Below are 14,871 nucleotides of genomic sequence, written 5' to 3' on the forward strand. Positions count from 1 at the left end.
AAATATTATTATTATGAGCAGACTTCTAAAAATTGCCAGATTCACTGCAACAGAATCACCCCAACTAGCACTTCACCTTCTACACCTCATTCTTAATCATGCCACTTCCACCTATCATGTCAAGACAATAAATAATGTATTTATTTGCTTAGTTGGTGATATCTGAATGGTTTTTTATCTAGCATCTTCAGAGCATAAAGAGTTTGTCACAACACACAAACAACAACAATTAGTTAATAGTGGGAACAATTAAAAACCACAATGGACAACACAAAGAACTGAAGTCCAAATTGGCACCATCGATTGTTGGATAGACAAAAAGAGAGAGAGAGAGAGGTGGGGTGGAAAGGTTGATAAGTATTAATTCAATCTTAAAATAACCATCTCTCAGATTTTTGATAAATTGATGTAGCCATATACTTGTTGAGGTTTGAGGAATGTTTTAAAGCTGCTGCTGATTCCAAAAACAAGTTTGTATTATTCCATCTAATCCTCTGTGTGTGTGTGTGTGTGTGTGTGTGTGTGTGTGTGTGTGTGTGTGTGTGTGTGTGTGTGTGTGTGTGTGTGTGTGCGCGTGCATGCGTGTGCATGCGTGTGCATGCGTGCATGCATGTGTGTGTGTGTGTGTGAGAGAGAGAGAAGAGATGTCCAAAGCATGGTTTGCTAGTCCTGACCTGTCATAACAATGGTATCAAATGTATTTCTCTTATATCCTTCAAGACTGATGTCAACAGATCTACTTATCTATCCATAGTAAGCCAAGTTACAAATACAGGTCATATACTCTTGGATGTGAAAAATGAGTTTGCCATTAGGTGAATGGATGAGGGCAGAGCCAATCTGATACATAGTTTAAATGTGGTGGAACTGGTATTTATTAAGCATTCTGGATATCTTTTCAGATATGTCTTGAATGTACTGAATAATAACAGTTTTGTTGTGGTCTTGAGTATTAGAGAAAGAAGGGAGAGAAAGGTTGAAGAGATGTATTTAGTATTTTCTCTATTTTCTGGGGATTATAGCCATTGGCAAAAAAAAAGTGTGGCAAAGATAGGAGTTCAGTGGTAGGACCAGTATCATCAGAACAGATGTTTTGGCTCTGTCTCTTATTGCTTTTAGTATAGTATACTATACTGTCATGCTGGATGATAGTATGATTGTGCAAATATCTTCCAGCATGCGTAGGCTTTCTGTAAACAGAAGAAAATAATGAACCATTTGGAAGGCATGTGAGTAGTGTTTCTAGAGGAAGGGTAGACAATTATTTGATTCCTTTTCCACTGTTGTGTGGATTTTACAATGTTGGCTATTTAAATACAATAAAATGTATCTAATGGTCATATGTAATGTATCTGGACCATGTAGCCAAATAGCAAACACATCTACATAGCAAAGCCAACCTACTGCATGACTGTACTGAGTGCTTGGTTCTCTAAGTATTCTATATAGAAATTAGCCAAAGAGGAAAAAAAGGCGAACCCATGGCTGTTCCATCTAATTGTCTGTATAATATTTCTTCATGTGAAATAACCAGCATGTACTGTATATTTGAATAATTCAAATATATCTGGAGGGATGGGGGGGATTTATCAAATCAAGAATCTAAGAAAATGGTACATTAGTAAAATTGTTATTATATCACTTACAAAGTATATTAAAAAAACATGTTATTTAATATACTTTGTAAGTGAACAGAATTTTTTTACAAAGGAAGAAGAAATACCTGTAAGGTGGACTAGTGATTTTGCCAAATGTTTAGCAAGTTTATATGTAGAACTGTTTATACTCTCAACAGCTGGGCACAGAGGTGAATCTTGTCTGTGAATTTTTTGGTGCTCTATATGTTCTGAGTGGCTTTATATGAAAAGGCTTGAGTTTGTTAACAGTTTCTTTGTGTCAAGAAATTGCTTTTTTCAGTCATTTACAAATTTTCTTCTTTTGTGAATTAGTAGGAACACAATCTATGATTTTGTAAGAAAGATCTTGTAGAAGATTGTGCATTTTAATATCATATTCTGTTTGATTCATTACCACAGTAGTGTTACCTTTGTCTGCTTTTGTTATAATAATATTCTTGTTATTGCACAGCTCTTTTAAGGATATAACTTCTGTTTAAAAATAGAGAGAATATTAAATGCTCTCCTCCCTTCCTTATTATACAAGACCACAACAAAACTGTTACTTTTCCATTCAAGGCACATCTGAAAAGATATCCAGAGTGCTTAATTGCTGTATCAAAATTGCAATCCTCATCTATTCACTTATGGACAAACTATTTTTTCACATACAGGAGTATATGAAGTATCCTGTACTTGTAACTTTGGATAGGCAGGAAGATCTGCCTTGGAACATAAGAAATACATTTGGCATCATAGTTATGGAAAGTCAGAACTAGTAGGCCATGCTTTGAACACCCACTCACACAAGATTATATGGAAGAAAACAAACATGATAAACAGAAGTCATTACAAGTCAGAGAGACTGTTTTTAGAATCAGCAGTAGCAACTTTAAAATATTTCTCAAACTAAGAGAAATGAATGGCTGTACCAATTTATTTTAAGATTTTATTATAATACAATAAGATTCAATCTTAAAATACACAGTATTTTAAGATTGAATTAATACTTGTCAACCTCTCTCTCTCTCTCTGAATCCAACAAAAGATGGGACAAATTATGACTTTAGTTCTTCGTGTTGTCCATTATAATTTGAAACTACTTTCACTATTAACTAATTGATGCTGTTTGTGTGCTGTGACAAACTCATTGTGCTCTGAAGAAGCTAGACAGAAAACCAGTGAAATATCACCAAGTAAATAAATCATCATCATCAGAAGTTTTCTGATATGTCCCTTCAAGGGGGGTGTTCAGGCTACTATGACAGCAGTACTTGAATAAGTTTGCCTAGTCTAGCCATAAAGCACTGTTTATGCACTGTTTACAACTTGAACAGTGCATAAACCTTTAATCTATTAGTAAATCCTTTACAGCTTTCAGCATCTACAAACTGCACATATAATGTGCATATAGCAAAATTGAATGTTCGAAATGCCCACCTTTTGCCTTCTTGCACACCTTAAGTCTGTAAGGCCACATATCAATGGTGACATGCACAACACCCAATGGAAACGCTGCCACCTGCTCACTCCAAATCCACTATCATGCTGGCAATGCTGGGGTGTCGTTTCTTCAGGCTACCCTCTCAAGCTTATATAGACTGGTCTACTGGCAATCATGGCAAATGTTGGCTGTGCACAGGTGGCACTAACAGAACCAGGCTCACACAATTCTGTGGGCAGCACAATGGTGTGTGGAAACTGTAACAGTATGAGAGGGGTTTGGAAAGTTCTGATGAACACCAAAAACAAAAATGATATAAAAGCAACTGAAATAACCACAAGAAAGAACATAAGAGGATATAAGAACATAAGTTATCTTCATAACTCTGCTACTAGTCTGTTCTTTCTTGTAGTTATGGCAAGGTTTAAATTCTTAGTTATTATAATTAATACATGACACCTTCAGGGAGTCCAATGACTCATCGAGGGAGGGCATTTACTCAAAAACTCTCCGTTTCTACCACTCAATCCACACATAAGCCTTACTACTCGTCAAACTATTATATCAATTCCATCTAACTTAACTGCATCTCAAAAAATACCTAATAAAGATCCTTTCACATTGCGCCCGAGACTCAAACCTAGGTCTTCTTCCAAACAGGCGATATTGTAGCATCACTTGACCGCATAGATATTAATAGTCATGCTAGTATACAATACTTACACTGATTTTCAAAAATTTAATATGCAATGTGGAAAATAAAATGTGCAGAAGAATAAGTGCGATGAGCTGAATTGCATTAGTGCCTTCCAATGCTGATGGACAACTCTCTGGCCTCCCATCCCTGTGTCAAAATTCCATCCAATCTCACAGCTTTATTGATATCCAGAATACTCAGTATTTGGAACACACTCTCCTCCTGCACCTCTAAACCTCGAACCTGCCCTATCCCTCTAGTATTAAAATTTACTCCTCCAGGATGAAATACACCAATAAAGTGTTCATTGAACAATTCCACTATGTCCTCTGCATCAGTCACTCTATTCCCATTTCTATCCCACAATGTTTCTTCCACAATCATTTATACTCCTACTGGCGACATAGCTAAAAAATTCCCTAGGATTTTCTTTGGATCTTTGGGCTAATCTCTTCTCATATTCCAGTTTCGCCTTCCTAAACATACTAGTCACTCTCCTGGCCTGTGTCTTATATTCTTCATGCATCTGGTCTTCACCTGTCTCCTTATAACTCTTCCATAGCCTCTTTTCACATGCAGTTCTTGTTTAATATTGTTTGTCATCCACTTTAAACCAAATTGTGTTCTCTTCTTCACTTGTGAAATATAGCTTACTGTTGATGCTAACAAATATTCCTTTACAATTTCCCAAGCACTAATGATATCCCAGCCTTCCAATTCTTGCCTCCATGAAACTTCCCCAAGTTGATATCTAAGACTATTATAATCACTTTTCTTATAATTCCACATACGTTCCCATCTCTTTGATACTCCTGCATGTCTATTCATCTTCCAAGTCAAAACCAAATGACCACTCTCCCCAATTGGTTGGAGAGATATCATCTCAGTTATTATCAACTCTTCTGATGCTATGACCAAATCCAAAATTCTTGAACCTCTTGTTCTCTCTATTACATGTTGCCTAAGACATTTATTCCTCAAGAATTCTAGAAATTCCATTCCCTTTTTGCTACATGCATCTTCCTCTCCTCAATTTATACTGCTGTAGTTAAAATCTCCCATAACAATCATTCTTCTTGCACTTGCCAAGCTCAACTGTCTAAACATCTGGTCCCCACCCTTTATGCTCCTTGATTTGTAGCAACACTCCATAAATATCCTGTCTTGCCCACCTCTACCTCACACCATATGCTTTCAAAATCATTAGTATCGCTGCCTACCAAAGTTTCCACTCTTAGAGGACATAAGTCATCACTTATCATAAGCAGTGCTTCACCACCACGCTTTCCCTTCTATCCCCGAAAAATGCTGTATCCTACTACTTCTATTTCTGTTATTATATCCTCTTCTGTCAACCATGTCTCGGTGATCCCAATATTCTTTGGTCAGGCTGATGCTATCAGCACCACCAATTCCTCTCCTTTATTCCAGATACTCTTGGCATTAGTAAAAAGCATAAAAATGCCACTGTTCCTATACCTAGCATTATCCCCTCTAGACTCCACTGGGCTCAGCATTACCTGATGTCATCCCCCTTCTCCCAAGTACCCATTCCCACAAGAGGCCATCTCCTGCTAACATCCACCCTGGGTATTCTAGTTTCCCTGCATAGACACACTGACTCGTTCAGAACAGTAATCTCTCCAGATGACTATGTCCCTCCTCATTCAAATGTAAGCTGTCTCTTTCATACAATTCCTTTCTGTTCTCAAATGCCCTCCATGCATCCACATATTTCAATTCTCTCTCTTCTGACACATTCTAGCTATTATGTTATTCAATATTACTGCTCTTCTGCTCAGTTCGTCACTAGCATACCTAAGCAACACACACACACACACACACACACACACACACACACACACACACACACACACACACACACAGTATCTTTCTTCTCTGCGTTTTCTTTTGTACTACCTCAAGCAAGAATCTCATATCTCTCCCAATTTACATTGCCTCTCAAGTCATTCATTCCTACCATCACAATCATCTCATCTACCCTTTCACCCCTCTTAATTGCCATAGCTACACTTTCTATTTCCTCCAGGCAAACAATCCTCAAGCATCCTATCTTGCACACCACGAATCAATGAGCCCCCATACATTACACCTCTTACCACCCTGTTCCTCAATTGCTCACCTGCATCCCTCACTCTCTCTCTCTCTCTCTCCTCTAATCCTTTCTCTGTGTGTTCCCCTACTTACCTGCTGTCCTAGCATCACTCTATCCCTGGTTCCAGCACTCCCTTGCATTCTTCTCATTCACTCTCTCCTACTGTTTCCATTCTCTCCTCTTCTATCATTCCCATAACTCTCTCTCATTCCCTCTCTTCCACTGTTCCTATTCTCTCCTCTTTTATCATTCCCATAGCTCTCTCTCATTCCCTCACTTCTACTGTTCCTATTCTCTCCTCTTCTACCATTCTCATAACTTTCTCTCATTCCCTCTCTTCTACTGTTCCTATTCTCTCTTCTTCTATCATTCCCATAACTCTCTCATTCCCTCTCTTCTACTGTTCCTATTCTCTCCTCTTCTATCATTCCCATAACTTTCTCTCACTCGTACTCTGATTCGCATTGCATTCATCCCTTCCATTCACCTAATCTTATCTTCCACACTTTTCATCTCATTCCCTGGTACTTACCCATGAAGTAAAGATAGACAGGATGAAATATTTAGCTATAGATCTAATAATGTGGAGGGTAGTGAGAAGGAAATGTATAGGCAAATTAATCTGGCAAATAAGAAAAGTATGATCATTTTTTGTGATCTTAATTTGGTAATATAAGAATGGAATACAGAGATGGCATCTAAAGGCAAAGAGAATGAATTTCTTCTTCAATTTCAATGTAAGCAAAACCCAGTTATGCCTTATTTCTCACAAAAAAGAACCATTTTTCTCCCAGTATTACCTTTGAATACACTAAAATTTCCAGAAAAGATGAGATTTCTCTTCTTGGAATCATCCTGACATCAAGCCTCTCCTAGCATAAACACATCACAGCCATTGCCTTCCTCAGCTTCTAAAAAACTAGGATTTCTCTTTCGCTCAAGACATTACTTCACCTCTGAACAAATCCTATACAAATAACCTCACACAAATCATGAATTTGCCCGGCTATTGACTATTTCTCTCGCCTATGGAGTGTGTCCCCCCTATGAGTTCCCTCAAAATGTTTTAACTCAATACAGAGGAGGACAATTAATTGATTAATAACCTATCTCTTACCACTCACTCCTCCCACTTTACATAAGTATTTGGTTTTCTATAAATATTTCCATCGCAATTGTTCATATGAAATAGCAATCATAATTCCTTCATTCAGTACTAAGTCTGTTGGAACACGTGCAACTGATGTCTGCCATCCTTTCACAGTAACCTTGAAACCCACAGAACAAGTTTTTTTCCCTTCCTCCTTCATCCCAGCTACTGCTATATTGTGGAACAGTCTCCCTGCTTATGTATTTCCCAAGGAATACAATATACGGGCTTTTAAATTAAATGTAAACAAATGTCTCCTTTCCTAACCCATTACCCATACATGGTACTAATGCACTATAAGTTGATTAACCAACCTCTCATGTATGGTCTCAACATAAAAAAAAAATAAATAAATAAAATAAATAAAAAAATCAAGTTTATCTTCATGTTTGGTGTTGAACACTATCACTAATCCTTCTTCCCTGCCTTCATTGTTATTGCCTGAATATAACATCCTGTACTTATTATTTAGTAAGATCTCACCCGTTCTTGTCTTTTGTTTCAGTGATGGCAATTATGTCCACATGGTACTTTTTCAGTTTTTCTGTAAGCTTGATTTCCTTTCCATTAATACTCATTATATTGATAGTTGCTATCTCCTGTCTTCTGAGCTTGAGTTTGTTTCAGTAGTTGACTTTTTGCTGCTCACCTGCATTCCTTGAAGAAAACAGCAGGGGCCTTGTTTAACTGGGCAATGCCCTAGCTGGCATGAAATTCCATCATATGTATTTGTCGTTTTTAAGTAAATAGAGAGTACAATTTGATTGGCTAAGTCTCATGTTTGTTAAGTATCCAGCAGATACCTATTAACAGGATACACCACACGAAGGTGAGGATTAGACATTAGATCAGAATCCCCAGTCAGTTCTCTACATTCCTCAAAGGTGTTGTGGAGAACTTCTCCTAATTATATGGCTTTAATCCTTAAGCAACTCCAAGTCTATGACACAGTGCTTAATATTCTTTTGGATCAAGAAACTATCCCGACCTGAGTCCCCTTCTGGAGTATCCAAGTAATAAAAGAGATTTCCTTCCTCTGTTGTTAATTCTCCAGATTCTGCCCATCTTGTCTCACATATACCAATGATGGACCATTCATAGAATGCTAGTTCTTGTTGCAGAATCATCTTCAGTTGACCACGCTGACATAATGATCTAACAGTTTATGTTCTAATCATAAAGCTACAATCATTAATAACAGCAAAACCTCCACAAAAACTTTTTTTTTTCAATTAAACACCTCTAATATTTTAAATTTATTAGATTTAAAATATTAGAGGTGTTTAATTAAATCTGATTTGATAAATTTGAAAGTTAGCAGGTGTATTTATTATTAATATTATTGCTATTATTATTATTAAGAGAGACTTCCAGGGAGTCAGGGAATCATTGAGGAAAGCCACATACTACATGCACCAGATGTCATGCTTGTTCTTAAATTGATTCAAACTATTTGCACACACACCACATCCAATGGCAATTCATTCAAATCATGTACCACTTTATGAAAGAAAAATCTAGCTGTCATCTCCTTCTTGATGGCATTAATTCTCAACTTCCAAGGATGTCCTCTCATCCTTTCCCTATCCTCCATAAGATGAAAAATTCCATCAACTGAAATCCTGCATAACCCTTTCAGAAGTTTGTAAGTCTCAATCATATTGATCAATCAATCTCATTCGATCTTCCTCCTGTTTTCTAGTGTCTGTGGTCTACAAATTCTCAATTTGTCTTCATAATCAGTATTTCACAATATCATGTTTAACATTCTCCTTTGCACTCTTTATACTGTATCAGAATCACCACAGAAACCAGACTTGTGCACAACAGACCAGGTCTTATCAACACCTTGTAAAGAGGTAAGACTTCCTTCTCTTTACACGTCAAAGTTCATTTCAGCATTGCAATTAATGAACTTCAACTTGCTGTCTATCAGAATTCCAAAATCCCTAGCCTGATCAGTTTCTTCTAGCATAATCCCACCAATAAAATATAACACTGAATATCTCATCATACTGAAGTGCATGACTTACATTTACTAACATTAAACTGATAGCCATTTTCATATGCCCACAATTCCAGCCTATTCAAATCATTCTACAAGTACAGCATATCAGCCACATTCCTGATTACCCTTGCCTATCTTTGAATCATTAGCAAATAGTTGTATGTCACCAGTCAAATCCTTTCCAATGTCATTAATGTACAGATTGAATAACAGTGGACCACAGACTGATCCTTGTGGTATACCACTGGTTACCATAAATCTTACAGACTCACATCTCCCATATACCACTCTTTGATATCTGTTAGACAGTCATCCTCTTATCCATGCTAATATTTTATAATACAATCCCATATTGTTCAATTTATGCAAGTCTTCCAAAATCTATAGGTATCATGATGTATCCATTCCCCCTATCTAACTCAATAGTAACATTATTATGGAATGTGAGCAAATTGCTCAAACATGACCTTCCCTTATTAAACCCCATGCTGTTTGTTGTATAGTAGAGATTCTCTCTCGATCTATTTCTGAATGTGAACTCTAACCAACTTTTCCAAAATCTTTACACCACCACTCCAGAGATACTGATAGGTTGATAGTTGGATACATCAATCTTTGCACCACCCTGGTGCAATGGGATTGCCATACATTCTTTCCACTCCTTCAGAATCTTCCCTGATCTGAGATTCAAATTATATAGACTGGTCAAAGGAATAGGCAGTTCAGCTGAACACTCTTTTAGCATCCGTGCTGATATTCCAGCAGTCCATGTTGCCAAATTTTTATTCAGTTAGTGCAACAGCTCTAATACCTCCTCCTCATACACCTGAGTTACTTCATCGTGTGAAGAGGTAGCAGTGAGATCAATGTTGCATATATCAGATTGATAGTTTTTAGCAAAATGGGCACTCATTAGTTGAACAACTTCTTCTGCATCTGTCACTCTCACACCATCTGCATTTCATGTATTAAAAAAATTACACTACTATGATAAAATAGCTTCTAAAAACTGAGTTGCCTGTCACTTGTGAAAAGATATAATTTTTAATTACTGATCGTAAGAAATTATCAAAGAAAATAAGAGAAATCATGCAAATAAAAGAATTTCAATCACCTCTAGAGTGAAATCTGTAACCATATTGCAATCATCTGCAATAACTAAATTAAATGATTCATAGCTAGGCAAAGATGGATCAATACTGTTTAATTCTGCTGTCCACTGAAATGCTCCCTTTGGTGATAATGAGGCTCCAGGAATATGATCTGTTAATCTGAAAGTAACTTCATCTCCCTCAGCATCATAGGCTGAAAACTGATAAGTGAAATGTTCACCATCAAATGCTTTAAAAGAGTCTGCTGGTACTGTAAATAATGGAGCTGCATTCCCTGAAAAATTAAAGTAATGAAATGAGATAGTTATATTGGCAATTTCAATGCCTTTAAAACCAAGTTCTATATTAAAAGAAAATATATCTGTAAAAGTAATTTTCTTTAACATGTAATAGACATTCAAAGAAATCAATTAGAATTTCAGTCATAGTAAGTCTGCTTTTATAAGAGCTGATCATGTAAGAAAGTATTAAAAAGAATCAAAATTGAGCAGATTTTAGAGGTAAACTGTAAACTCAAATATATAAATATTATTCAAGCAAAACTGAAAGCGTTTGAAAAGAAACCCTATTACATTTATCCCGCAGGATAAATGTAAGAAAGCAAAGAAATGTATAGAAGTAGTTAAACAAAAGTCATGAGAAGACTTTGGTAAGAAAAAAAGAAGATAAATATCAGGAAAGAAAGTGGCAAAATACTCTACAGGCCATTTTGAAAGAACTTAGAAATGGAATAAAGAGAGCATACAAGGAATCAGATATGATAAAGGTGATGTGAAAATTGAAGATAAAGATTATATAAATCAAGGGGATATTAAATCCAGCATTATTTCAAAGCTGAATGTAGAAACTATGAAAGTTTCATATGGAATTTTTTGACCAGAGAGCTTACGGGAATATACTCACCGGTATTTACGAGTTACCCTAGCACAGACTATATATAAGACATGATTGCTTGCCCAAGCATCCATATATTTGCCTTTTATTGGTCCATTTTGATAAGGTGAAACCTTATAAAAATGGATCAATTAATAATTAATACATTTATTTATTTATCATAGATGCTTTTAATACACTAAAAGCAAACAACTTATTTGAAGAGGCAAGTTCTTTGCCTTGTAGTGAAATTAAAATTTTTTATTTAAACCTACTAAATAGCAAAAACTCACATGGGTTAGTAGTCCACTTATTTTTAGCCATCCTAGGAACACATATTTGACATCCATTTTCAGGGTTTTTCTCTTCTTGATGAATACACTTTCCTTTAATTACACAAATATCTTGCTAGCAAGAAAAGGGATAACTAGCTGTAAATGTAAATTAGCAAATTTTGTTCATAAGCTCAAGATGAAATAAATCTAAAAATTTGTATCTAAGGTTTGTATGTTGACAATTAGACAGGACGAAAATAATATTTATTTACTTTTCAATATTATGAATAACCCTATTGTAAAATATGATTTACTCAAAGTATTATATACCTATGTTTCACTTCTTATGCCAATTTTTGTTTGCTTACATCTGGGTAAGGATTAAAACAAGATATATAATTTACATTTCATCACTTGCATCACTGATATAATAAATTTAGTTTAATCCTTTATCCAAGTATGAGCAAACAAAGTTTGCGCCTGAAAGTATCTTCAGGACTGGGGTAAGGTGATACAACACCAGGGCAACTCATTGCAAAGGTGGAGCAAGCTACCAACACTCTTGTCTCAGTATCTCCTATAATGCAAAACACATTTCCTTGCGGATATGTCTGATGTTATGCATTAAAGGAAGGGCCACTACCCAGACTAGTTTCGACCTTTATTGAGGTCTCTTCAGTGGGAGCCAGTCCTGAAGATACTTTCAGGCGCAAACTTTGTTTGCTCACACTTGGATAAAGGATTAAACTAAATTTATTATACTCTAACCAAGTGAAAAATAAACTTTCAACATCTTTCTCTAAATCCAGAGTAATTTATTAAAAAAGGGTGACACACCATTTGGCAACTCCTATAGGTAGAGATGACCTGCTAAAGCTTCTGCCTGGTATCTCAACTTGGGCCTGGCTCCCACTGAAGAGACCTCAATAAAGGTCGAAACTAGTCTGGGTAGTGGCCCTTCCTTTAATGCATAACATCAGACATATCCGCAAGGAAATGTGTTTTGCATTATAGGAGATACTGAGACAGGAGTGTTGGTAGCTTGCTCCACCTTTGCAACGAGTTGCCCTGGTGTTGTATCACCTTACCCCAGTCCTGAAGATACTTTCAGGTGCAAACTTTGTTTGCTCACACTTGGATAAAGGATTAAACTAAATTTATTATACTCTAACCAAGTGAAAAATAAACTTTTGCATCACTGATATTCTCTAAGCATGTAACACAAAAATACACTGATCTGGTTTTGATATAATAATTTGTGATTTGAACAGATAGTATTCCTTAGAATTGATCCGATCTCCAGATTCCCTAGAGAGTGTAACTGTCAGGTGGTTGATATGATTTTATGTTCTCTCTTTCCTCTCTATCAACTAGACTTTACAACTCACAAATCTTCAATCCCTCCTCAAAAGGAACATTCCACAGACCTATTACAATCTTAGTCACTTGCCTCTGGATCCTCTTCACCATTTCCTCAACGTGAAATAGATTTGTTAGTGAAAATGGGTGACAAAGGATGCAAAAGTTTAATTGCTGAAGGAGTATAAAGGTAGGAATGTAAATGTGAGAGTTAAAGTTTTTTGAAAGTGATGCAAATGAAGGGAAAGTGTAAGTGAAGGAAATGTAAGGGGAAAAAAGTGAAGTAAGTGATATCAATGATGAAAAGATTGTAAAACAGAAATAAGAAAAGAAATATTGTGCTACACTAGGCAAAGAAGAACTCAAGTGGATGGAGACACATATGGCAAGTATTCATGATGACAGAGAAGAGAAAGAGGAGGGGAGTATGAGGGAAGAGAGACAGGAGGGTATGAAAGAGAATATGACATTCAGACAGTATGATACAGTGATTCCATGATGATGGAGGGAGGGGGTGGTCTTCATGACAGTGATGAATTTCAAAAAATGTTTTCTGAGAATAGAAACAAAAAGATATAACTTCTGTTGTGCACTGAACCTGTGCAGAATTTATTATTATTATTATTAACAGACTTCCAGAGACAAAAGATTGGAGTGCAGGAGGTTTCACACAATCAGCAAATTGGCTCTCATTGGAGAACAGATAAGAACAGTCTGTCATGCTGAAAGGTCTGCTATAATGAATTTCATTTAGGTGATGCAACGAGACATGAACTTGGACTCGACTTTTCAGCAGTTAACAAAGCAATTGAGTTCATATAACTGTTTGTTACAGCAAGCTAGATTGGGTTGTGCTGGTTTGATTTATGACTAAAGCAACTATGAGGCCAGCTTATTATCTGCTAACTGTCTGTTTCCAGCTGGTCTGCCTAGAGGAAAATCCTTGTCATTACTTCCAAAATACTCAGCTCTTGTTACACTCTAACTGAAAGTTGACTGTATCTGTCATATTGCTTTTTGACCAACAAAAATCAATTATAAAGAAAAATACATAGTTTATTTGTGCCATTGATACTTCCACATTTGGATTACTGTGCTCAAGTCTGGTCAGCTGGATTCCTTGGAGATGAGGAGGTTGTGGAGAGGGTTCAGAGGAGAGTGACTAAGTTGGTGAGTGATGTAAAAAATGCTCCCTACATTGATAGATTGAGAGCTTGTGGATTGCAGAAGTTGGCTGATAGGCGGAGAAGAGGGGATATGATAGAAACATTTAAATTACTAAAAGGTTTTTATAAGATTGATGCAGGGGAAATATTTCAGCTGTGTGATAGGGATGGAAGAACAAGAGGTCATCCCTGGAAATTAAGGAAAAGTGTGGTTAACAAGGGTGTGAGAACTAGATTTTTTGCTTGGAGGGTGGTGAATGAGTGGAATGCATTGCCTGACTCAGTTGTGAATTCTTTGTCTGTAAATGAATTCAAGAAGAGGTATGATAGATATTGTTTTGATAGTCTGGGTCTTCTGCAATGAGTCTACAGACTCCATGGAGATACTCATAATAATAATAATAATTTATTTGGCCATAACAATATAAAAATGAAAACCACTTAGCTTTGCCAGAGATACTTGTGGCTTCTTCTGGGTTAGGAAGACCAAAAACACAATAAAAGGCTAACATAAACAATAACATTACTAAAATACAGAACCTACAGGAGCTATTAGAATATAGGTTAAAATGGAAAGAAACCATGTGTAGCATGGGTTAGCTATTGTTCAGTAACATGTAAAAGATATTTGGCTGAAAAGTTAGTCTGACATGCAGAAAAATCTGAGTGATTTCAGCAAATATCACACAGGATCATTCTTGGTTCGAGTGTGCCTTATGAACAGATGAACAGATGTGCATATTTATGAGCTGATTCATTTATGTAACAAGCAATGAAGTTGTTCTTTATGTAAAGTATGGAGTTCTTATCTCATTCAATGTTATGATGTGTATGTGTGTGTGTGTGGGGGGGGGGAAATAAAAAGCTAGGTCCAAGCTGTCTTCTCTGTTGTTATTAATGTCTCCAATATGCTCTTTCTGTCTACTTTTCCTTTCTTTTAGGCTTGCATGGTGATCCGAGTACATTTTTGAAAATTATGGAGACAACTACCGTGTTTGAGTAAAACTTTAGTTTAATATAACTAAACTCTACGCGGTAGTTGATTTTCAATGCCT

General features: G+C 36.3%; 1 protein-coding gene across 1 annotated transcript in view; it reads right to left on the reverse strand.

The window, feature by feature from the left end:
* LOC150109481 (von Willebrand factor D and EGF domain-containing protein-like) overlaps positions 1–14,871 on the reverse strand; it is a 419,421-nt gene that overhangs the window by 169,720 nt on the left and 234,830 nt on the right. Inside the window, exons 17-18 of the mRNA XM_090402470.1 lie at positions 11,310–11,424; positions 10,146–10,417 (exon numbers count right to left, since the gene is read on the reverse strand). Of these exons, the coding sequence (XP_090258596.1) occupies positions 10,146–10,417; positions 11,310–11,424 (387 nt within the window). The remainder of the gene's footprint in view (positions 1–10,145; positions 10,418–11,309; positions 11,425–14,871) is intronic.

This window comes from Typopeltis vanoorti, chromosome 2, assembly GCF_054136105.1.
Source record: "Typopeltis vanoorti isolate ZY-2024b chromosome 2, IOZ_Tvanoo_1.0, whole genome shotgun sequence".
In the NCBI taxonomy this organism is placed as follows: domain Eukaryota; kingdom Metazoa; phylum Arthropoda; class Arachnida; order Uropygi; family Thelyphonidae; genus Typopeltis; species Typopeltis vanoorti.